Source organism: Biomphalaria glabrata, chromosome 15, assembly GCF_947242115.1.
Source record: "Biomphalaria glabrata chromosome 15, xgBioGlab47.1, whole genome shotgun sequence".
Taxonomy (NCBI): domain Eukaryota; kingdom Metazoa; phylum Mollusca; class Gastropoda; family Planorbidae; genus Biomphalaria; species Biomphalaria glabrata.
In genome coordinates this window covers 21,591,391-21,617,577 of record NC_074725.1, presented here as the reverse complement: position 1 = coordinate 21,617,577, position 26,187 = coordinate 21,591,391, and the positions used below count along the sequence as shown (strand labels likewise).

The 26,187-nt window shown below is 32.6% G+C and overlaps 1 protein-coding gene across 4 annotated transcripts in view; it reads left to right on the top strand.

Moving 5' to 3' along the window:
- LOC106056490 (Na(+)/H(+) exchanger beta-like) overlaps positions 1-21,933 on the top strand; it is a 45,601-nt gene extending 23,668 nt beyond the window's left edge. For all 4 annotated transcript variants that reach the window (XM_013213272.2, XM_056012110.1, XM_056012111.1 and 1 more), the window contains exons 15-23: positions 1,064-1,146; positions 1,651-1,779; positions 3,025-3,114; positions 3,215-3,280; positions 3,926-4,032; positions 5,098-5,160; positions 12,497-12,663; positions 13,263-13,375; positions 13,628-21,933. In XM_013213272.2, the coding sequence (XP_013068726.2) occupies positions 1,064-1,146; positions 1,651-1,779; positions 3,025-3,114; positions 3,215-3,280; positions 3,926-4,032; positions 5,098-5,160; positions 12,497-12,663; positions 13,263-13,375; positions 13,628-14,200 (1,391 nt within the window). In that variant the 3' untranslated portion in view covers positions 14,201-21,933. The remainder of the gene's footprint in view (positions 1-1,063; positions 1,147-1,650; positions 1,780-3,024; positions 3,115-3,214; positions 3,281-3,925; positions 4,033-5,097; positions 5,161-12,496; positions 12,664-13,262; positions 13,376-13,627) is intronic.
- Positions 21,934-26,187: the final 4,254 nt, after the last annotated feature.

Below are 26,187 nucleotides of genomic sequence, written 5' to 3'. Positions count from 1 at the left end.
CAAACCAGATTCCAACTTCTCTCCATACAAGTAGCTGCCAACAAAACCTATCAATCATCATTAGACACAAACAATCCAAAACCAAGCCTTGCATCTAATCAGTGGAGGTATGAGAACTACTCCCACAGCAGCCTGTGAATTAGACTCCAAAATTGAACCTATTAAGTTAAGGCACAACAGAGCAGCATTAGAAGCTATTGAGAGATACAGAAGGTTGGAGGATGATCATCCTAATAAGTTACTAACACAGAGAAATAGGAAAAACAACCAAAAAAAAACAAAGAACTCTGATCCAACTTACTGAGGAACTAGCCCTAAAACACCACCTACCCAATAACAGAGAAAAAATTACCAGATTTTCAAACATAACTACAAACAACCAACCATTAGAACACATTAGCTAAATAACACCCTATCAAAAGAATCAAATCCACTGGAGCTCAAAGTAGGCACGCTCGAAACAATTGAAAGCTATCCAAAAACAGCTATCCATATATATACTAATGGATCGGCCTTCAAAGCCACCATCAATGGTGGTCTTGGTGCCTTCCTGGTCTTCCCCAAAAATAAACACTTTGAAATAAGTGCATCCTGTGGCGATTACTGCTCAAACTTCTAAGCCGAAATTGAGGCAATTACCATAGCATTACAGACAGTGGAAAACAAATTATATGAAGGAGTGCAATCACCATCAATATATATATATATATCATTACAGACTCCCAATCCACTCTTCAAGCACTGAACAGCAGCACCTGAAACAGCGCAAGAGAGTTGACAACACTAATTGTGATAATCCATCAGATTATATCAAAATTAAATATCAATATCGCACTACAGTGGATCCCTGGACACATCGGCATCATGGGAAATGAAAAGGCAGATAAGCTATCAAAGGCAGGTTCATCTATGGAACAACCAGATAGACCTGTTAACTACCTCACCCTAAAGTCAATGTTAGTCAACAATCACAAAGAGGAGTAGAACATTCATGATGACATCCTTGAGGTTATGTTTTGTGTGTGCACTACTAACAAGTGATCTTTTTGTTTTCTGTCTTTAGTTATCTTTGTTATGTCCTACATTATCAACTGGCTTGATGTGTACAGAGTTAGAAAGATTGGACTGCAGGAACAGTTCATGATTGTAAGTACTTTTGTTGTGTGACTAGAGCAAAATCTTCTTGTCCTATAGTGTGTGAATATAATATAAATCAGCATTTGTATAAGAAATTTAATATGTGTGGTGGAAGAGTGGTAAGGGACTAAAGGGTCTAGTTCCAATCCTGGTGAAGAACGGAATTTTTAATTTCAGTATTATTAGAATGCTCCTGAGCTGAAACCACCCAGCCCTAATGGTCACCTGATGTGTTGGTAAAGTAAAGGCAGTTGGTTTATGTGCTAGCCATATGACACACTCGTTAACCCATGATCATAGAAACAGAGGAGTTTTACATCATATGCCTCTCCCCCCCCCCCCCCCAAGATCACAAGGACTGAAAAGGATACCTTTACTTTTTATATAAATAAATAATTGTGCAAATGTATACATCCAATTTTTAAAATGTTAACCGTTTCTAAATGTCTAAGTATATAACTTCATTGATAATCTTTACTTCAGGCTGTTATTTCAAAATTCTTATTTGTTCAGGCTTATGGTGGACTGAGAGGTGCTGTATGTTTCTCCCTTGTTGCTCTGCTAGACCCTCATGACCTTCCTGCCAAGAACATGTTTGTCACAACGACGCTCTCTGTCATTCTGTTTACAGTCTTTGTTCAGGTTTGTGATCAATTTTTGAGTTTTATTTTCTGATACATGGAAACAGAGTTAATTTGTGCTGAACCTGTGATCCAGAAAGTTGCAAGTTTTTGAGAGCATTAGTTTTGAATTGTGGAACATAGCAGGTAAGATGTTTGAAGTCTCACCATTATAAAAAAATAGTGGCTTGATGACTGATTTACCATCACAATTATAACATTTAATACTGGACATTTTTTTTTGTAAACTAAATTTCTTAAGTAACATATATATTTTTGTACAGTGTAGCATTTAGACTACTTGTAGTTTTAAAGGTATTCTAATAAGTATTAATTTATTGTCACTGAAAAGCTGCTTCAAACCTTTATAAAATAAATTATTTTCTATTTCTCTAAATTTGTTAGTCATTGTAATACAGTTACTTACCTTGTTTATAAAACTCTATAATGAAGGAATGAGTTAAATAAAAAAAACTAAAATTTATATACCCCACAAACAAAAATTAAGTTATTTAATTTTATATTTGTCACGTATCAATTTACAAACCAAAGTATAGTTTAAAATAAACTTAACATATCTATGCCTAGTATGGAAAAACCAGCACGCGCAAGTGTCAAAATTACCCATGACGCCATCACATCCGGTGACATCTTGACAACTGGAACGGCATAATTTGATTGGTTAAAGGCAAGCGTCTAGGGGAGAGGCTAAGGAAACGTGGGATCTTGAGTTTTCAGTTGTGGAGAAAATTTCATAGAGATAAGATGTGTTTTAGTTTTGAGTTATAACTGGAAGTGACAAGTCTTGTATTTTATTAGATCTAGTATTAATCTGAATATATTTTATTATTGAGCTTTGAAAGAAGTTATTCATCTGATACAGTTTTATTTCTGAACATGCTATATATATTTTGTGATTCCAAGTTCTTAATTAAAGTTCTGTATTTGATTTAAAAGGATCTTCGTTTATTGAATATCTAGCACTTATTTAGATCTAGAGATATGTCTACAGAATCCCCAGCATCACAGTTACAATATATTAACACCCCTGACAAATTTTGGCAAAGATCAACAACAAATTCAACTAACAAGAGAAAAACTTACAAACTGTAACATTTTAACTGTGATATTGTCTATAATAAAATGTCTACAAACATCATGTAGGCTGCAAGATATTTGTCTTCCATATACATATATATCATATACATATATAAGTTATTTGGTCAGCAGTTTTACTGTTTGATTTTCTTTTATCTTTCTATGTTAGGGTATCAGCATCAAGCCTTTGGTTTACTTTTTACAAATCAGCCTAGCTCCTGAGAAAAATCAGACAATGTACAAAGAACTCAATGCCAGGGTAACGATTTCATTATGTCTTGTCCTCTCTTGAACTTGAAAGGTTTTCAAAGCACAATCTTGAGTTTTGATTCTTAAACTGCCGTTATTTCTCTTGACAGGTCACTGACCATCTGATGGCTGGCATCGAGGACATCATCGGGGATCATGGGAAAAATCATTTGCGAGTAAATACTTTTTAAAACTTCTTTTGAATGTTCTTTTGAACTTGTCCCTAACATCAGTACATAAAAAATATTGAAAAGTCTTTTTGATAAAAAAAACAAAAGTCTATTTGCCAATTATAAAAAGGTCATAAAAAAAATATGAATAAAAATTTTTAAAGAGGGATGTATTTGGCAAGGCTAAAAACCCATGACTTCAAATGGCTAACAATGTCACAAATTAGAACAGACTTCTGCATATGCAAAAAAAAAAGTCACTTAAATTAATCTGTTATCAGTATGTCTAAAAAAAAAAAAAAAAGCTAAATGATAATCAGGTTTTCTATGCCATCCCCTGTAAGTGTATCCTAACTCATTCTAGCTGTAGCCAGAGTGGTGTGTCAGTACATCTCAAAAAAAAAGTTAAATGATAATCAGGTTTTATATGTCATTTGCTGTAAGTGTATCCTATTTCATTCTAGCTGTCGGCATGACTTCCCAGTCACATGAATTGTTGTTGAAGAAGCAAAAGTATGAATATTCAACTATTGAAAACCTCATTATTATCCTAAATTTGTACTGGTGCTTTGCAATTTTGCTTTCAATAAACAAACATTCTTTAAGATAATAATTGAAATATCTTTAAAAATGTTTTTTTTTTCTCTGTAGGAAAGGATGGAATATTTGGATAGCAAATACTTGAAACCTTGGCTTCAAGTGGACGCTGACCCCAGGGATTCTAATTTGAAAATATTTTATGAGAACCTACTGCTTAAGTAAGTTTTAGTTTTACCATTCAATACCATTAAGCTTTGTTACAAAGTTTACTTCTCTAGGACCCCTTCATGTGGGAATGCATCTTCAGTTTTAATTATGCACAGATTTTTCTGATGTTTTATATATACTCTTGTTAGATCAAAGCTGCTAGTTTAGAAAGTTCCCTAAAACATTCAGGTAGAAATGACATAGATTTTAACATTTCAAAATTCAGGGTTAAAGAAAAGATTTTCAAGTATCAGTTTAAAAGTGGATACCATCTTATTGAAATAGAAGGAAATGAGAAGGCTGACAAACTTTCCAAGTGTAGAACATATGCACAATTCTAAAATGCAATCTATCCTGAAGAAATGTAGACACTCAATACTGAATAGAATAAATGAGAAAAGGAGAAGCTCTCAAATGAATTGCAAGAAAAACGACTTGTATTGTAAGCTATCCTGAGCTCTAATGTTTCACCTCAGAACCCAGACTCAACAGAATAAGACAATAAGCTGAAAATTAGGGCTTGTGGAGTGTCACCAAAGAATACTGACCATGTCCTTCATTCTTTATCTAGAGGTCCCAACAAGACACAGACCCCATAACACCCTTATTGAAGAAAAATTATATGGAGAGGTGCCTGATTTGGACACCACTGCGCAGTTCATCTCAGATAGTTGGTTTAGTCATCTGAACCATCCAACATGAGAATGAAGAAGATCAAAAGCTTAGATGTTGAGAAACAGATTTTAGGTTTTACTTCACTGCATTGGAATAAACAAACAAGTTTAGATTTTTGAGTTCCATTTTAAAGTTTTGATATATTCAAGCTTTAGATCAAATTTTGAAGGGTTAGATCTACCTGCATAGGTTTAAATAGCTGAAACTGAAGAGTTATAAGCCATGTCTTCAGCTATTAGATTTCCTTATGTCCACTTAGTACAAAAATATATATAATTCCTTGCACATCATGCTTGCTAATGTATTTGTGTTAAAGACAAATGATTTGTTTTTCATGTTTATTTCTTGTCTTCAAGCTGTGTATTTTCTGTTTAACTGCATATTGATTTATACCTTAACAGAGAACACTACAAGTATTTGAAACTCAGTGGTGCCAAGACTGATGAGGAGGAAATACCAGATCTGTGAGTAGTCAATAATTATTTAAAATATTTAGCATTTACAACTGTGCCTTTGAGTTGTTTTGTTTTTTTTATCTTTGAGCAACTGTTTCACTTTTTTTTCTATTTAAGTTGATAGTCAGCTCAACGCTGAAACTTTTTTAACCATCAGCAAGATAAAAAAAAAATCTTGTATAGCATGTTGTTTTCTAACACAGTAAAGAGCTAGGGATATATTTTTAAAATGTCTAAAATGTTTTAAACTTGTATAAGTTCACATTAAAATAAATCTTTAAATCACTTATTTTTCATGTTGTTATATACCGTTTTTGCTTCATGATTTTTTTGTTTAAGCCTGCATTTATAGTGGTAAGAAAAATCCGTTATACTGAATCTCATTGTAAACAAATCTTCAAAGTTAGTAATAATTAGAAAAACAAGAGGACAGAATTTTAATTCACTTCACTAAGTTTGGTCCATGAGAAACAAATTCCTCTAGTTGTTGGTCCTGCATTAATCAACCACTTTTAATAACTTTCCTTACTGTTGTTGCTTGACCGTTGGTTTATAGCTCCAAACAGCTAGTTTATTGGAGTATTAAATTCTTAGTGAAATAAACTTGAACAGACTTCTTTTAAAACAACCTCAATATAACTTTAATTTTTAAATAAATACAGATTCAAGTTGAGAGTAGATGTATGTGGAAACTAGTGAAATGATTATAAACGTCTTTTCTGTCTCACATCTCTATCTAATCTCCCTTTCAACTATCACAACCTTGACTTTTATTAACACCCATTACGACAGAGCAACTCATGGTTTCATCAGAAACTCATCAGTCTACACAGGAGAGAAAGAGTTAAATCAGTTATTATAGTCGCCATTGAATCTCAATGGCGTTAGTCTCTATAGTCATACTTCTCTTCTTTGTTAGCCTCTATAGTCATACTTCTCTTCTTTGTTAGTCTCTATAGTCATACTTCTCTTCTTTGTTAGCCTCTATAGTCATACTTCTCTTCTTTGTTAGCCTCTATAGTCATACTTCTCTTCTTTGTTAGTCTCTATAGCACTGGCGGATCCAGAACTTTGGAGTGGGGGGGGGGGCGATTTTTTTCCAAACCCTAACCCTAACGCCCAGTAAACCCTAACCCTATGCATAAACGTGCGTACAGCATGTATGTATATATATATATATATATTCGACATATGAGATTAAAATAAGAATGTTTCTCAATCTTCGGCGAAAAAAACAGAAAAAAAAAGTCTTTCTCTTGCAAGCTTGGGGGTCTGGGAGAGCGCTGTAAGCTTCTTAAGTGGGGTTCGGGGTGAAGCCCCAACGCCCAAAAGCGTTTTCTTGCATTTTTCTCTGCAGAAACGCATTCTTCTGACATCTACAGCTCATTATTTATCAGTGGGGTTCGGGGCAAAGCCCCGACGCCAAAAGCGTTTTCTTGCATTTTTTACGGCTGAAACGCATTCTCATTTCTCATAACATCTACAGCTCATTACTTATTGTGATGATCGGGGCTTCGCCGACGCCAAAAGTGTTTTCTTGCATTTTTCACTGAAGAAACGCATTCTTCTGACATCTACATCTCATTATTTATCAGTGGGGTTCAGGGCGAAGCCCTGACGCCAAAAGCGTTTTCTTGCATTTTTAACGGCTGAAACGCATTCTCCTGACATCTACAGCTCATTATTCATTCTATTATAAAGTGCCTTTTGAATAATGAGAAAAATATTCTAATATGAATTTATAGTCCCTTAATACATTGCAAATAAAACCGATTTGTTCTTTGAAAAGATTAGATACCCCACATATTTAGATTAAGGTTTTGAAGATCGCCGCCGAAAAAAAAATATTCGATTAATAATATTCAATGAAATGCAAGCATAAATTGTGAGTTATAGTCCTAAATTTATTTAACTAGAAAAATATGAGATAGAGTAAAGGTTGGAAAAAGTCGACTAGGAAAAGATTATCTGGCTTTTGAACTAATCTCAGCCGTGACTGTTATATTGAAAAATTTTGTTTGAATTATAACGTTTCCAAAGCAAAGTCTTTCTTAAAATAGTTATGATAAATTCATGTCAAATTACACAAACTCTGTCTGGAAAGGGGAAGGGCGGTAAAATGAAAACGATTAATTCTCGCTCATTTTTATAATTTCTGCTATTGATTGCATTTTGCATTAAAGAATAGGGGTTAGGCGACTCGATATAAGAATTTACTTTATAGCATATATAAATTATATTAGTGACAGATTTTTATAGTTTTGTAATTTCTTACTATAATACAAAAAGAAAAAGTATTGATTTGTCCGATGGGGGGAAGGGGATTGCATGTATCGCACTTCCACCTGTTCATATTATATAGATATTCGACTAATTTTGTTCACATACTATGATTTCTCCATGAAAGTAGGACCGCCCCCCCACTCAAAGGGTTTAGATGGGAAGGGCGGTGGAGGTATTCGCTCTTCCCCTTCCAATCGGCCAACAGGTGAACGAAATTATATGAAGACCGGTTAAAATACCAATAACAAGTTTTAATCATATATATATTTAACTGATTCTGTTAGCAAGCTGTGATTTCTACAAATAAATTGGACCGCCCCCCCACTCGAAAGTTTATGGTGGGGGGGGGGCGGATTGATGCCATCGCCCCCTCCCGACCCTACCAAATCGGCCAAAATACTAGAAAAGGGGGGGGGCGAAATAATCTAAAAATAGGTTGAAATATAAATAATTAGTATATATTAACATAAGTAATAAATTCGCATACAAATTGTGTGAATTCTATACTATAATTCGCCCCCCCCCCCCTTTGGGGGGGGGTGGCCGAGTTGGGGGGGGGGCGATCGCCCCTACCGCCCCCCCCTGGATCCGCCAGTGCTCTATAGTCATACTCTTCTTCTTTGTTAGCCTCTATAGTCATACTTCTCTTCTTTGTTAGCCTCTGTCTTTCCTAAAGAAACTTAATTCATGTGTTTATTTAAAACAATCCTGGATGAAGATCATCAAGTAAGAGTTACCATTCTTTGGGTATGTAGCAAAAGCTGTGACTTATAATCATACTCAAGATTTACTAATCATACTTCTAATCATTAAATAGACTATGAAAAGTGCAGAGTTAGGTGGTAGACACAATCTTTTAGTCATAAGACAGTATAAAAAGTATGCTTATCACAACTTGTAAGATAAAGCCATTGACTAGATTTATTTATCAAAATATTGTCATTCTTAGTTTCACTATTGGTAATCATGTCTCTGGCCTAACAGTTTCTTTTAGATAGAGGCTATTTCCTCAGCATTTTAAATAATCATAGCTTACACTTTTGGATAATTTTTCAAAAATGGAAGGTTCTATTCCCTCCAATGTATTTAAACAAAAATAAAATCCCCAGTTTAATTCTTTCTGACACTTCTGAACAGAATTATTATTTTTTCCCCGTCTAATACAGAAACTTTATTTTACACCTGTCAATACAAATGTATCATGTATTAATTATAGGACTAAACTAATTAATCTTCTATTTAAAAACATTCAGATGCTTGCTAAAAGAAAGTTAATGATTATTGTTATTTTAACTCTTTAACACTGCATAACACTTACAGAAAATGTTCCTCTTTTGTGTTTGCTCTTTGGAAGAAAAAATATTTTACTACAAAAATGTATTTATAATGAGAATAATGAAATTAAATATTTACTTAACATTTAGTTACCTTCACATGTTTCTCAAACAAACACTGACTACTGTAGACTAGACCACAGAAATTGTTGTCATTAGGGCATGGTACCAAAAAATAAAAAAAATTGTGTTCTGTGCATCTGAGCTGTATATTATTTTGAGACCTTTGCATAGCTAAAGCCTTTTGATATTTTTTTATTTTTTTAGTGGAAATGTTCATGATTAGCTAAACAATGTCAAGGACACTAAATTGATTTTCATTGTTTCCAACTAAATAAGGAAAAAAAACAACTAAACTATTATTTTAAGAATGTCTAGAAACCTAGCTGTTGATGGTCGTATCCAATTTCCTTTATTACAGCTAGTTAGTTGCACATTTCTTTTTAAATAAGTTTTCAGGCATACAGTAAAAGTCTATTGCTTCCTCTATCTTGAAATGATTTTGGAATGTTTATCTGCAGTGCTAAAAAGTGCCCAAAACCTAATACATAGCTTTAAAAAAAAATCACCTATCAACAGTTTATTTTGTCCACTGGCTACACCAACAAGCTTTTGGCTATTTTAGAGTGTTTCCTTCATGTATGGAACTCTATTACAATGTTTACCTTACTATTCTTCCTGTAAACTCCCCAATATCTGAGCTGTATACTTCAAGTATTAGTAAGCCCACATTTTTATGTTTAATGCTAAGTGATCTTGCAAGATTGAAATATAAGGAGAATGTGGGGGAGCTGAAAGCTGAATGATCAAAGTATTGGATTTGCCTTTTCATATAAAGATCTCAGAATGCTGCCAATATTTGTCTTGTATCTTACTTAGGAATATTTCACTCACTAACTTCAATTTGTTACAATTTGGATTTTGTTTGCAAATGATATATTTTTACATTCAAGCTCAGGTTTTACTGGTGCAGTGAGAATATTGCAATTTATGGAGGACTTAAACTTTTCATCCTTTTTTTTTTATCCTTCTTGCTTGAGTTATAGTTGGAGCAGACGAATGAAGGGGCGCAACAAAGTCCATCTGCGATTATCAAAACTAGACCTTCTCTCAAGGTCACTTTCTTGTCAACTTTCCACCCCACATTTTTTTTTTGTTTCCTGAAGTTTTTGTGGAATAGAGTAGTTTTTACTTTTTGATTAATTTAGACTAGACTAGTTGTTTTGTCTGAATGCCTTATTGATATTTTCTGTGAGTCTGGTCAATTCCTGTCACTGTGATAGATATTTATGATTAGCATCTGCTGTTTTTTATTGTGCTGCCTAAAGGAAAAACTTCAACTTTAACCTTTGGGACACAATGGTCTTTGACAAGTAAAAAAATACATGTTTTGTTTTGTTTTGGTGTAGTGTTGGCTGCAGAGACAATGTTTATTGAACAATATCACTACATGTTGAGACATCACTGGGATTTGGGGGTGGGGGGGGGGTGGTGGCTAAGGAGTTTTCAAAATGTGGTTGTCAAGTTTCAATAGTGAAAGACCTTTTTTTTGGGGGGGGGGGGGGGGGGGGGCAAATTTGTTTGTGTTAGATCTAAGTGTGTTGTGTAAGCATGAGCTGTTAGTTGAATCCCATGTATTATTTTTACCTCAATCTGCTGTGTTTAAACCAAGCAAGGGAAAACAAATCATCAGTTTTCTGTTGTGGTGTCAGTAACATGTTTTGCATGTTATAAAGTTAAAATACACAAACACCTGTATATCACTGATTTTGATGTATTGACTTGGGATGTTAGAAAAAAAATTTTTGGTTGCTATGCAAAAAAGCTGCATTACCTAATTGGATACGGTGATTTTTTTTTTTTAAAATAAGAACTCTTCTACCGGAAATCATATATAGTAAAAGAAGATGTGGCTAGTTTATTGTGGTAGAGTTCAGTGCGTTTATGTTGTTGTTTTTGTAAGAAACTTGACAACTCTTAATCGCTGGGACAATTTCATGATCAGTGCTTGTGAACATTTTGTTGCCTTTTTCTGTGATATGTCTCATTGGCCAGACCTTCGAATCATGTCAGTATGAAAAGATGATATGCATGATGGGACCACTCTGAGATGCATGATGGCTGTATAGGATAAGATTTTAGATATAAAGGAAAAGATTGTAAATGCTCATAAAATGTTTAGTACTGACATATAGAAATGACAGATGGATTAATTAAGCATTAGTGTCAAAGTTTAAATATATGAGGGAATAACAAAGAGTTTAAGAATTCCACTGTTTTAGCCTCTTGTCATCTCCACATGTGCTTGCTTGCTAAAATTTTATATATGTGATCTATATTTTTAAAATGTGTTTCCATACATTAGCTGACTTCAGACTAACACATTTAAAACTAAGTATTAGAAACAGGATTCAATGTGTAGGTCTCTTTCATCATTTTGTTCAGAATTCCTCTTATACTTTTATTTTTAATCCCTTCATTTCATTCCTTTCTGTTCCATAAGTTTCTTCTTTACTAACCCAATAATCATTATAAAATAATTAAATAATATTTTTTTCTAGTTATAGCGCTTTATTAGACTTAAAAAAAAAATAAAAAAAATAAAAAGATTGATATGGACAAACTTCATCTGCAAAGTTTTGATCTGTCATTTTTAAGATAAAAGTAAAAATTCTTTTGATACTTTTGAAAATTTATATAAAAAAAAAAGAAAATGTTTTCAACCAGAAAGTATATTTTTGTATTTGGGCATTTTATTTGTTAAAAACCAAAGAAAGAGGCTTATTCTTATTAGGACATCATCTTGTGCAGTTTATTTTTATTTGAAAAGGTTTTAATGGACATGACATTTAATTTTGTTCTTTAAAGTTAGGGCAGGGCAGGGAGTGGCTGTAAGGAAGATAAGGGGTTAATGTCATATCATATCATATTTGTTATTGTTTGAAAAATATACTGTCATTATCAATATAGAAGTATAGTTTGATATTGAACAAGGTAATATTTATTGCATACAAAGTTTTGAAAGGGGTACCTATTTTTATTTAAATAATTTATTTTTTGTCGAGTTAGGTTTTTTCTACTAGAGTTATGACTTCTAGAAATCAGTTTCTGCAAACTGCCAGCTGGTTTGCAAAGAATCTTTGATAACATTGATAATCATTTTTTTTTATTTTTTTTAATTGAAACATACATCACTTTTATAGTCTCAATAGAAAATCATGCAATTTAAAACTTTCTTGTAACTTTATTATTGGTCAACTGATGAGTTCATTTTTCACATTCACATTTTATAAAAGATAATTTTTTGCATGTAATAGGAAGCCACCTAAATTATTCATGGCGCCTATCTATCAGACTATTTTTCTTTCCAACTAATGGTGCATATAAAAAAAGAATGATTAAAATGAAAAAAAATATCAATCATTTTGTAAAAGGAATTTTTCTTTTAAGATGAACAATCTTTATGAACAATGTAATATCTTTATGACTGCCATAATGATGATGATCTAATTTTAAAAGATCCTGTTGTGTCCTATTTTCATAATTTCTATACTACATCTTTATGAATTATGAATCAAAGAAATGATCTGTTTAAATTTGTATCAATCTATGATTATTTTCATTGGCCATGCCACTCTTGTTTCCGAGATTTTACAATTGTTTCTTTATAACAGAGAGTTTGGTATTCAATGTCAAATTAGCTTACATTTTATGTCTTGTTATTTCAGCCCACATGTCAACACTGAGCTTCTGCTGTCCACTCTGGCCAATGGAGGTAGTCGTCATTCTCACATGCCAGTCCCCATGAGAGAGAAGAAACCTACAGAGTCGATGACCAAACCCAAGGCCCGGTCTGCACCTTCCACTCCCGCTATTACAATTGAAATGGAGCCAAGTAAGCTTATATTTAAAATGCTAACAAACCGATAGTGTGTTTTCATTTAGATATTTATTTCTGTGTCGGGGAAGTAATAGATGTTGGTTATCGTGAAGGGGTTTTGCGTCATAACAAATCCTGGCTTTTTGCATTAACTGTAATTACATTTGGAAAATTATGATATGAGTAAGTTGAATATAACGAGGTTTGAAAGAGTGAAATCAGAATATCAATGTACAGAATTCAGTTATTTAATTAAATCTTCTGACATGTCTTAATTGATACTATGCTTCACTTTTGAGCTGAACTTTTTTGGCGTTTAAATCCTATTGAAAACAGAGATAGGGCTTAGAAATCAGGATTATCCCTAGTTTTAATGAGAAATTGATATCATTACCCACTTTCCCATGAACCCATAAAACCCAAAAGAGAGTATTTACTAAATATATCTTAGGAGCCAAGTGAACCGCCTTTTTTTCACGCATACATCACATCTTTTGTCTGCAACATTTAAAATAATAGAAAGTTCTCTGTTCATGAACAACATTGAACTAGTTAAGGTTAACCTGTATCAGCCTTTGTACATTGTACCTTGTGTTTTCTTCTTTGTCCACTAGTCACTATGAGAAAGAAAGGACTTCTGCGTTCTTACTCACTGGGAGAGAAGAAAACAGAGTTCAATGCTAGAGATCTACGAGGCTTGCTTTTGTCTCAGCGCAGTTCTAGAATGGTGAGTCCTCTTTTATTTCTGCTTCTTTGAGTTGAAAGAAATATATTTGATGTGTACTTTTTTTTTACTGCTCAAATAAAGAATAATATTTTTTTTTTCAATACCTTAATTACTGTTAAAATGCAAATGCTGTAAATGTGAAGCCTCTTAGTATTTTATCCATCTTGTAATTTATTGTTGATACACTTTTAAGCTCTATATAATTCTTAAAAAATTGCTATACATTTGTTGTTGTTTTTTTCCGTATGGTAGGCTTTCTCCAAGTATGATAAAAATTTGACTGGCCAAGAAGACATGCATTCTGAGATTCGGAAAAAGACTAACAGAAACAAGCGACTGGAGAAGCTTTTCAGTGAGCAGAACTCCCCGGCTGTGAGGAGGAAGTCTTGGTCTGACTCTGATGCCCAACTGTGTGAGGAGAGGGGCCATGGACGTAAGGCTCCACCAAGGCATGCCATGACTGTAGACCTGGGAAATGCTACTGGTCGGTCATTTGATGCCATGGCAAGTTCAGACACTATTTCACCCAGCTCCCCTGGCTGGACTCTGGACTCAGTTTTTGAAGAGGATGAGAGCGAGACCCAGCCGATGATGGAGACAGACGGGGCCAAGATGACCCGCAGTAGCTCAAGGCTGAGCAGCAAGCACAAGCTAGAGCGGCAGAAGGGTTTGGATGACACAGGTGGGGACAGGGAGGATGGATCCATCACTGACGAAACAAAGGTCCTAACCGGTAAAGCTGATCAACTGAAAAAGCGGCCTGGAAGACTGGAGCGGAGTGGAAGTGATCCAACAGGTGGCCATCAGGATGAGACAAAAATTTAGTGATTGAAATATGGTTATGTTAATTTGATTGTTACTCGATTTTTTTATATTCAATGATAATTGTTACATAATTCAATCAAATTGTCTTTAGTACATTTACAAAATGTCGTTATGCAATATTTCTCCTCCTCATCTTAGGTTCTTAATTACTAGTTCAAAATTAAAGATGAATTTCAAATATTTTTCTTTAAAATATAGAATGCTAATTTCTTTTTATTAAGGGCTTTAGTTGTATGATTTGAAGTTGGAACTTTGCTTTTAAAACTACTGGCATACATCATACATTCTTTTTCCTCTGCTTCAGAACTTTTGTAGACTCTTAGGTCTATGCTGTAGTGCCTTCTACATTCACTTCCTTGACCTTTTCACCTTAGACTGGACATGTTGCTTGTTTGTGTTAGTTTTGGCTTTAAGTTAGCTATGCCAGTTAGTCTGTTTTTCTTCTACACTAAAAGAAATTTTTTTTAAAGTTTTTTTTTTTTTAAAATAATTTTTTAACAATCAATGTTTCTTATGTGATTGAAATGATCAATTTATATATTTTATTTTTGAACAAACAATAGTAATTCTTAAGAATCCAAATTTGTGTGTGTGTACATTTATATTTTTGAAGAGCGTTTTATTACTTTACAATGCATATAAAATTTAATACCTATAAAAATTCTAATAACTTGTATTTCTGAATTTTTTTTAAACATTAGTGATGAGTTAATTCAAAGCTTACTCAACTATAATCAGCTGATTAAATTATAAAAGGGACTAAGATTTTGCAATCTTTCATTGATTTCAAACTCGGTTGTATTAAATTTGAAATTAAACTTATTTCCTTAAAATTCAAAAAATGAAATGCATTATAGGGTGAAAAATTAATTCCAATTTGTTTTTTACTCTAAATGTTTTAACAACCATCAATATCATAAAATATTTCAACATAGATGTTTATTTCAATAGAAATTCATTGTTCATTTATGTTTACACAAAAGCATTTTGTTAAAATAACACAACATCGACACATTTTTTTTTTTTTTGGCTACATGAGAAATCCATAATGAAATTTATAAAAAAATGAAAATAATTTTATAATAATAAGTTTATAATAATAATAAGTTTTATATAGTCTACAACTTAACAGTTTTGTTGTCGTTAGGATTTTCCCCCCAACATAATTCAATAAAACAAATTTATTTTGTTTGCATATTTTTTTCTCCATGACGTCTTTTGACTTGAAAATTTTTCTATAATGTACTCAGCCTTTGTACTAATTTTTTTTTACACATATACAAACCTATGGGTAACTTTTGTTATTTGATGATAGAGTCAAGCCTGGTTCAAGAGATATATTTGCTCTATAAATTAGTTTGATGATTCTGTTAGTCTCTACGCTCCAACGCTATTCACTAAATTGTTATTGTCATTCAAAAAGATTGATTGATAAATACATCAAGCACACATGGATGTATAAGCTCTACTTATAGATGTAAAAGCTGCAATGTTTGCTCTGTATTTTGTTTCATTGACAAATAGTTTGTATGCTCTACTGTTATATTTATGTTATTCATCTATTTTTACATTTGATAAATTTTGGTTTATGTAGCTCTAATTTTATAATTTTATAAGTTACCCTTTGCTTTTTGCTCCTTTTTGTATTTTAATTATACTTTCTTTTTTTTGTGACCTCTATTGTAGTATAATTCTTTTATTTGTTTGTTTGCCTCATCTTTGTGATAGTACTATGTGAAGTTCACTTTTATTTGAACAGTTTTTTTGAAATGCACTTTTCACCAGGATTTACTTTGGAAATCTTTTCTTTCTGCATGGTCAGAAATCAAGTTGGCAAAGTACCTTTTTCCTACCTGTGTTGGTAAAACAAACACAAATGTGTTAAATAGTCGTAAGGGATTTAGGCACACTGTGTGTGTGTGTGTGTATGTGCGTACAGGCATGTGCTTGTAGAGCTGGATGATCTTGTAGAAACTCAAGTGACCTGGATCACAGGCAATATGTCTGTGAAGACATTGAGCATTGTTTTTTGTTTTATAATTTAACATTTGACTTTTTAATTTACATCTAGTTCGAACAAGTTAATAATGAGCTCTAAATTCTAGTTGACACCCAGCATCATGCATTATAGTCTTTTTATGAACATATTGTGTAAAAATGTTTTTTTTATCATATTAGTGTTACTTTGAGCCTCTTCATTACACTTTAGTTATTTAGAATAGCCATCTACTTTCTTGATGGAAGTGTCTGTGAAAGATTACTTGGTCCCCTTGTTGTCTGCCCAAATGTTTTTTTCTATTTACTGTAGTGTGTCTGTGATACAAACATATAGATTTGCAACAAAGTCTTATTTGTTTTGTCTAATAGACAGGCAATTTTTAACAGTGTCAGTTTATTTTTTTGTGGCCAGATATACCTAACTTTTCTAGCTTACAATTAGTGCTCAAGTTGCCTATTTGGTATTAAGATTAAAAAAAGTGTGGAATGTGGGAGTGGAAATCCTCCAGTTAATTCAGCTCTAAATACTTGATACATTTTAAGAGTAAACTTGTTTGCTGGTAAAATAACTAACATACATAATTTGTGAACTATATTTAAATTTTTACTGTTTAATTCTATAATTCTCTCTCATTTTCACTTGTTAATATTTGTTGTATTTTGTTTTATGCAGTATTGTCAAAGCTTTTTTTATTCACTTAAAGTTTTGTTTTTGAACTGTGTAGATCATGTATTTTTATTTAAACTGTACACATTTGTGGGTTCCTTTTAAGCACTGTCAACAAACAGTATGCATAAAGACATGTTGAAATGACTTTCTTTATCTTTTGCTCTGTGTTGGAAGCCTGACAGTGCTAAGGTTGTTGTGTCAACCAATAGGGTCACTATCTCTAGTTAACATTGTTGACTACTTCATGTAGTTTTTCTACCACTTTTGAGATTTCATTTGTTATATCCTAGATAGTGCATAGACTGATGCTCAATGAGTCACATTGTACTCACAGTGATCTGTTTGATATAATAAAATCAGTATAATCATTCTTTATCCACTTCCTGTTGAACTAAAAGCAGGACTGTTTGGATAAGAAGATAGTTTGTAGTTTATTGAAAGATTCTTTCTTATTGTACATTGAAAAGAAAATTATGTAGACTCTATTTTTTATAATATTCATTTAAAGGTGTTTTTTTTGTTTTTTTTAAACATTTTATTGTCATTTTTAAACATGTGCACTTACTTCATATTTATTCATTGTGTATCCAAATTATTTTAACTCATAACCATACTCATTTAAAGAGCTAGCAAAGAGTTTTTCAAAGATGTTCACAATGTTTTTAGCACATTTTTTGATAAGGGTTATAATTTCTAGAAATAATATACAGTAACTTAGGACTTGTTAAAATAATGTTTCTAGCTTCTTGAATTGAGAATTTTTTATTAAATGTAAAAAAACAATTATATTGATTCATCCTTGTCAGGTTAAAGATATATACATTTCAGTTCATGGTAGTTTGGACATTACAATAACTTTAATTCTTTTTTTTTATATAGCTCTTAGTTACCAAATATTTAGAAATCCGTTTACAATTTTCAGGGTTTTTAGATTGGCAATCATGACGAAACAAAATATGTAGAAATTTTGTCAGAATATTTTATTATTGGGTAATGCTTTTTGTTATTTAGTTTTTTCTCAATGTTTTGACTATGGATCAGACTGGCTATATACCTTTTGACTGACATAACTAGTTGCTAAAATATAAGTTGTTTTTTTGTTTTCAAGATTTGTACAATGGGATTAGTTTGAGATGGTTTTAATTGGACAGACTTACAACATTCCTAAATATAAATTATGTAAATTTTCCATTTCGGACCTTGCGATCGGGCAGATGATATAAAGGTCATCTGTTTCTGTGGCCCACAGTTAATGTGGGCATCATGTGGCCAGCACAACGGCCAACCACCTTTAATTTTCACCAACTTATGTCAGGTACCCATTAATGCTGAGTGCACTAAGAGACTCCCTAAAGATCCTGAAGTTGAAAATCCCAGTGTTCATGGAGAATCTAACCCAGGACACTCGGTTCGGAAGCCAAGCGCCTCATACTAAATATAAATATGATAAACATATTACCACCAATGTATTCAAATTTTAAATAAGCAGGGGTTGTAACATAGAGTAAAGGTAAAAACTTTATTGTACCAATTTATTGCATTAATTCCCTTTAAAGCAGTATTACTAACAATACAGTAGATCTTGAAATTTGTCATTAGTTTTAAGAGAAAACAGAAATATCAAAACTTGTGTTTTTAAAGCTAATTGACTATAAATAGTTAAAAAAAAAAGCTCCCAGTTACATTCTTATTCATTATACACAAAAAACATTTTAATTCAGGCTCTAAGAAAATCAATTCTTATACACACAAATATATCTGCTGTTCACTGTTATTAGTTGTTTGTTTTTACCAAAGTTTGGTCTATTTTATTGTTTGGTCCTGATCATACTATAGGCTTAGATAAAATGCTTAGATAGAAAGATCATACAATGATTTGTCGAAAAGTTTTTATTTTATTAACAAGTTCTTTGACGTTCATCTTAGGGGTGCTGTGGCAGCATAACTAAATCCTATGGCATCAGAAAAGGTTAATCTGGATGGTAAATGACATGATTGTTCATCAGGGTTCCAACTGATTCATATTTCTTAGCACTCTGTTATCACTTGATCTCAAACTACTAGACAATGCACTTTGGTGTGCTCTGTTTCTTACTTATGTGCAAAAATGACTTCCTGTAACTTTTTATTGATGTCATAGAAATTCTTTGGGCTTGCTCACTATACTCACTGTAGAGCAAGAACCAAAAGGGACACAATAATGAAAGTAAAAGGTTCAATAATGATGTAGAAAGGATGAGCATAGTATTTCAGACAGATTTAAAACCAAATTTCAAGGCACATATTGAATAAAGTTGAAACAAAGAAATCAAATCAAAGGGTCCTCTTGGTATGCAAAGATTGTTGTGTCAATACTTTGTATTGGATGAGAAAACTGTTAGGAAGAATGAAGAAGATTTGTGTCCTTTAAGTTTGCCCACTTTGTTCATGAAATGTTATGGCACGATTAGGAATTAATTATTTGTTTCGGAAATAAGGGAAATTTTGACTTGACGTGACTAGTAAAAACAAGACTAGGTTTTAGGCAGAGTGAAATATCAGCCGATGTAAACAGACTACCTTAGGATGCCTTAAAGATAGGAAGCTTGTTATGAGAGAGTTAGCTGACATTCGACGGTTCCCTTCATTCTTATTAAACTTCTAGTTCAGTATCAGTGTTGACTAACATGTATGATTGTTCGGCCTTTCGCCGGTGTTGTTGGATTTCGTTGAGTGTTACCTCTGTTTGGTTTATCTGTATTAGACACAGCAGAAGTGCCTAACAACTGCAAGTCATTCAGTTAACCTCAGCAGCTATGCTCCCTAGAATGTCCTTAGCGCTATCTTCACTTATATATCTACAGCTTGTATACATAGATTTTTGTTCTTTTTATTATTGCATTTTTATTTTTTGTAGTGATTGTGCAGCCTCTACTAAGAAAACATTCCATAGTCTTCAATGAAATCAATCTTGTAAGATGTATAGAATCTACTTTTGATTGTTTTTGTGAAGGATGAACATATTTCATACAAATAAAATGATTTTAGACTATAACCATCGTCTGACTTTTCAGTATACATGATTCTGCTGATTCAGCGACATTTTGACTTGCCTAATGTCTGTATATGTGTCTCAGCCACACTATGGGGTATAAAAGGACAATGTATCTGGCAAAGTGATTTTACTTTAAAGCCATTTCACTTGATTTGTCACTCAATGCTAGAGATGTTTGGGCCACAGTCTTGTTGTATATGGGGTGCACGCTCCGCAACAAAACACAATTTGCAACTATAAAAATGTAGGAAAATAGCTTCCTGCCCAGTGAGAGCTTTAAGATGACACATTTTTCACTATGGTAAACCAATAGAGATGTGGAATAATTTTTGTTTTATGGCAGCTTAATAAAATCAAGTCTCAGGCCTTATTGTTGCGTGTAGATTTTTTTTTTCCTATCAATTAAATGAGTCTAAGCTAACCTCTTATCAGATTTCTTAGTTTGCTTTTTTTTTTTTCTCCCATTTTAAGGATTTGTAAAACTTTATATCTTATGATAATAGTTACTGATCTAATTGTGGTGATATGGCTGTTGATATAGATAGTCTTAAGATCTTGTGATATGGCTACTGCTAAACATTGTCTTGACATCTAATGGCATATCTTAGATTAATGGTGAAACATGTAGGTGGTGCATTATGGACATTGGAATAAATACCTAGTCAGAACCTGGTCTATCCATAATCCATGGTGAAAGATTTTGGAAATAGGAAAAAATACCTGTTAAGAATTTAGCCCTATGGCTATCAAATATCTCAGGAAAAAAAAAGCCATTCTTTTGGTGATACTTTGGGGCCTAGAAGTTGTGTGAGTGACAGCAAACAATATTGGAACCTGTTTTGATATGGTACTTGTTACTTCAGTGGGGTGCATTGAATTTGGGTTCTATCATTTAATCTTATTTTCTTTCCTTTCTTTCCTGGTTGTATGAATTACACCTCACCCTTTCTTATCCCTTCAACAACTTAATTCTTTGAATCATGCTATTGTGCCATGTGTAATCTTTTCAATCTGTATTCACTATGCAAAAAAGGTTAGATTTGTGGATCGAAGAAATTATGTTATTTCAACCTAACCAATGCTAATAACATGTCTGTCTGATCTCTACTGGGTTGCTTGCACAATGACAGTTACTATATTCTAATTTTAACCTTAAGTTATGTCCCTTTATTTTCAAGGAGGTTAATAGACCTGCATGTTCAAAGCTTGTTTAGATTAGTTTGACCTATTATCTCATGGTTTTATATCTGTTATGTTCCTTTAGCACTTTGAGCCTATGTATTTTTGTTAACAGGGTTACATCAATTGAATTATTATTATTATTGAACCCCTAAGTTGAAGCAGGTAGGAAATTGGGTTGCCTTATGAACTATTTAATTCTTTATTGGAAAAGAAAAAAGTTTCTAAAAATTCAAAACACCAGGTTTCCCAATCAGCCCATTATTGATTTATGCGAACTGTATGCTTAGTGTGGGTCACTGACCACGTCCGAGTTAAAGTAAACAAAAATAATACCAAGTTATCCCAAATCTCTGGTCTTTGCTTGGAACTTTCATCACAGTGATCACAAGGTCTAACTCACCTTGGTGTCACCCCCTGGCATCGGGCTAAAATTAATCATTCTTATCTCTAAAGGACCCCCACCCCCAAAAAAATTAATAAAAACAACTCTGAGTAAATGTCTAAAAAACATTCTTCTGAAATTGAAGCAACTGTGTTTTTAAACAAAATAAAAACATACACTAAATTGTATTCTTTAAGTATGTTAGTCTATTTATAATATATATCATATCATAGTTACATTTTTATCATTGTTTTCCTCAAAAGATTACTTTATAATGCTAGTCTGTGCTTTCTTTGTATTTGACTAGAATGTTGACAATGCCTTCAGTAGTTTTTTGGTTTTAGTTTTAGAAATTTTCTCCTCTGTATATTTCCAAATGTTATTTCACTAGATCTGTTCAGTTGTTATGACATTCAAATTCTTTCATATATGTTCTAAATAAAATAAAATAAATCATCTGCAGGGTAGTAACATGTCTTTGACTTATTGTTTCTTTGTAAGATATGGAACGAAGAGGTGGCTCACCTTCAGATGTTAATAATTACAGACTTGTCAATAGTTTTAAACAATGTCTGCTTATTTCCATCAGTATATTGCACTTTTACCTGTAGTGTGGCTTTGTGGAAGTATTTGTTACTTGAATAGTTTCTTCTCTCTATTATATCAATACATCAATTTTTTTTCTTTCTATATCAATACATCTAATTTCTCATTCAATACATCAACTCAAATATTGACAAGTACAAAGTGCATACCACAGGACAAGGCAGACATACACTTTCTCTTCTTTCAATTATATGATGTAGCTTCACATTTATCTATAGTGTGCTTTTGTTTGTATCTACGACAGAATGAAAAAACCCAACTTAGTCAATCACTTCATTTTTTTCTTTTTATTTATTAGTTTTAATAATAATATTAGTATGTAATAATAATTAAAATATGAAAAATGGTAAGAATATGAAAGAAAAGAAAGGGAGACACAAAAAAAAAATTAGATTAATTTTAAGAATAGTGTTCAGGCTTTTCTAGTTCAAAATGGAACATTTTCTTCAAATGTAACTAACATCAGGATTCTGGTTTCGATTGAGACGTCTGTTCTGAAAGGATGACAGAGATGGACATGACATGATATATCTTTACATAAGGGGAGATGGTTCAAATTTGTTGACAGTGAGGCTTTAGACAAAAATTGCTTTTGATGCCTCAGCTTGATCTTGCCCTAGGCAACTTCTAGATTTATTCCCAGCCTCACTGAATGATACCACTCAGGGAAATGAAACATTTGTTCATCTTTAAAATGCATCATGGGTCAAGAGTAATGGCAGGGAGCCTGCTTTTAGCTATACCATATATCAAATAGGCTGAAACATTCCATTACATATATTTATGAACTGTATTCCTTTCAAAAAATTTTTGTGCTAAAATGAATGGAAAATGAAAATATCAAATAAACATTTAAAAAACTTAGAAAATCTATAAAATAAAATATTGTTTTTTGAAAAGATTGCTTTGAAATAAAGATTAAATAGGGGATTTAGATCATGATTATTCTTTTTTTTTTTTTAATTTACATGATTATGGAAGACATTGTAAAAAAAATGTTTAAAAATGCAAGTTTATAGTACAAAAAGAAAAAGAAAAGACAAATAGGTCAAAGACCAATAGTACATTATATTCAATAATAAATAAATGTTTAGCACAATTCAAATCATTTCATAAACTTTAAATACATGGGTCCAGATCATCTCTATTGCAGTTGAGACTGAACTGTACTGATCATTGTAGCCCAAGCAACTCTGATATTCTTTAACTGTAATTCAACAAATGTGTGAAACAAAAAAACAACAACTCAGTATTTAGAATCTAGGTTAGGTTTAAACCTAGGATGTTCTGTTTTTTTATTTTGTTTTTTTTTTTCAGTGATAATCTTCCTGTCTATAATGTTTTACCTATAAACAGGGACAGACTGGTTGTCAAAATTGGCCCTGACATTATCACAATTAACTTTTTATATGTTGTAATCTATTCCTGTCCTCATAAAATGTAAAGTTTGATAATGCATCGAAAATGGAAAATATGCAGGGTTAGGTTTACATTGAGTTCTACATAGAACTGTATGTGATCTCAGTGATTAAAAGAAATTTAGATCTACAAGTCCAACTTTCAATGAAATAAATTATATTAGATACATATTATAATTATGAAACTATTTGATACAACTAAAAAGACTTAAAAACATAACATTTCAAAAGGAAAAATAAATTAGAAAAAGGTTAATAAATTAGAAAGTGAGGTGAAGACCTATTGAGATGCTCTATGGACACCTTTATAAGAGAACATTATAAAATCTTGTAATCAAGAGTCTAGTGTCTTTTCAGCAAAGCCCCCTTTAGCCCAATTTGTGCAAATGTGTGAATGCCCTCATTATGGCTCATAGCCAGTCCGCCCCTGTCAATAAATACCTAATTAAAACATCTCCCAACTCTATAATGTTATGCTGGTTAGGAGATATTTATCTCAAGTAACAGATAGATTTATTTTGACTATTGTGCGAGACATTACACTGAACAAAAATAAAACCCAAAAATATACATTGACATCTACATTTTTTTTTAAAACTCTACATCCTTACAATTGATGAATTAAAAAAAAAAAACTATAAAAAGAAACCCAGCTGTAATCTATTTATAATCTATTTATCAGCACAATTGACTAACAAAGATTCAATACTTTCAATATATTTCCAATGCAAAATAAATTTAACTTAAAAAAAAACAATAACATATTATTATTGCTCAAAAATACTCAAAATGCATGGTTATATTGTTTCGTAATATATTTGTAAATCTAAATTACACATTTAGAGCTAGTTGAAAAAAAAACACTCAATATCCCACTGCACTGGCCTATATTTTTATGCACAAGCTAAGCGATGTAAATACGATCTTTTATCCACTAGACCTAACAGTAAATGTGTTTCAATTGATCCATGTAATGAACACGGTATACCATGGACACAATGACGATATAATAATAAATTCATCAATGGTGAAAAAAAAAAAGACTTGAGGTAGAATTGTGCTCTAAAATGACTCCCCAAATAGCTAATGTCAGTTTTAATTTAGGCCTACCATCTCTAATATAAATCTCAGCAAACTAGATCTATATTATATATATATAATATATATATATATATATATATATATATATATATATATATATATATATATATATATATATATATATATATATATTTATATATATATTATGCACACGAAAGGAGGAATGATGGTACAAAGTAATAGCTTGTAATAACAAAAATTTCAGCCCAGAAAACACTAGATCAAGATGTATGTATTGAAATGCTTCAAGTTCAGTTGTGAATTTGAAATGAGGCGAATAAGGAATGTGTTTACATTTCAATAACACATCCGTCCACACTATAAATACATCAACAAGTAAAACCTTTATATTTATCACAATGTATTTACGCATTAGTTTTGCTTATTAATTAAATATATGTACACACTTATTTTCTTTTAGTAATAGAAGTATACGCAGTAGCGTAGCTAGGAATTAGCCATCATTTGGGGGCCCGGGGAGCTTGACCTATTTGGGGGGCTTCTGCATTTTGCGTAATATTTAATTTAACTCTCCTTAAGTGGGGACCCGGGGAGATGATCAAATTCTTCCCCTCCTCCCACCCTTATTACGCCACTGAGTATAGCCTACGTTAAAAAAATATATATAAGGGCACTGACTACTGCGATATAAAACAAGAGATATTGCCTAATTCAAGACAGCGCTGTTTGCTAACATTTATGTAACGGAGGAGGCGTTGAATTCTATAGGCCTACCAACTTCTGACATTGACAAGCGCTAAATTGGAGGCGGACTTAATGGACAGATACGTGGTCAAGTGTCTTCACTTTTTGTATGCTTATTATGTGTGTGAGAGAGACAAAAAGGGAGGGGGGAGGGAGAGAAAGAAAGAAAGAAAGAGAGAGAGTGAGAAAGAAACAGAGAGAGAGAGAGAAAGAAACAGAGAGAGAGAGAGAGAGAGAGAGCTATTCATAAGAAAAAGGAAGTTCAAAGTGAGAAGAATGCTTGCAGACAGGTTGTCAGTCTCACACATGACGACACTAAAATGTTATCTGGTCTTGTCCCTTGGAAACACGGCCTGTCTTAAGTCAGCGCTAGCCCCCAATTTTTTTTTTATTTTTTTTCTTGTTCCGATCTAGGGATCCAATAAATTTTTTAACACACGTGTCACGTGCCCACATCACATAGAAAAACTCGTTGAGTCTTATGAGGCTCCGTAAGGGCATTATGCAGAGTGGGGGGGGGGTGCAAAGTTTTCAGGGGCTGAATAGCACGGGTCGGAAACATCAGCCCGCGGATCGTAGATTTGGGCATCATTGGTCTAGTTCAGACCTATTTACATTCGATACTTGTTATCCAAATCAACGGAACCCAACTACACGTTATTCTTAGTGTAGAAAGGAAAGAGGATAAAACAGATGTGGGTTTCTTCTAGTGAGATTTCATTCTTGACACAACTCAAAGAGAATCGGTTTCTCTTTATAGTGACTTATTTCTTCGAAGACGAAAACATACGAGGAAATAGAATGAGCCAACAGAGACATGTACAGAAGTGACAAGCAATAGAGAGATATGACGACCCCATAACAAGACGGTCTACATTTCACGGCGAGGCG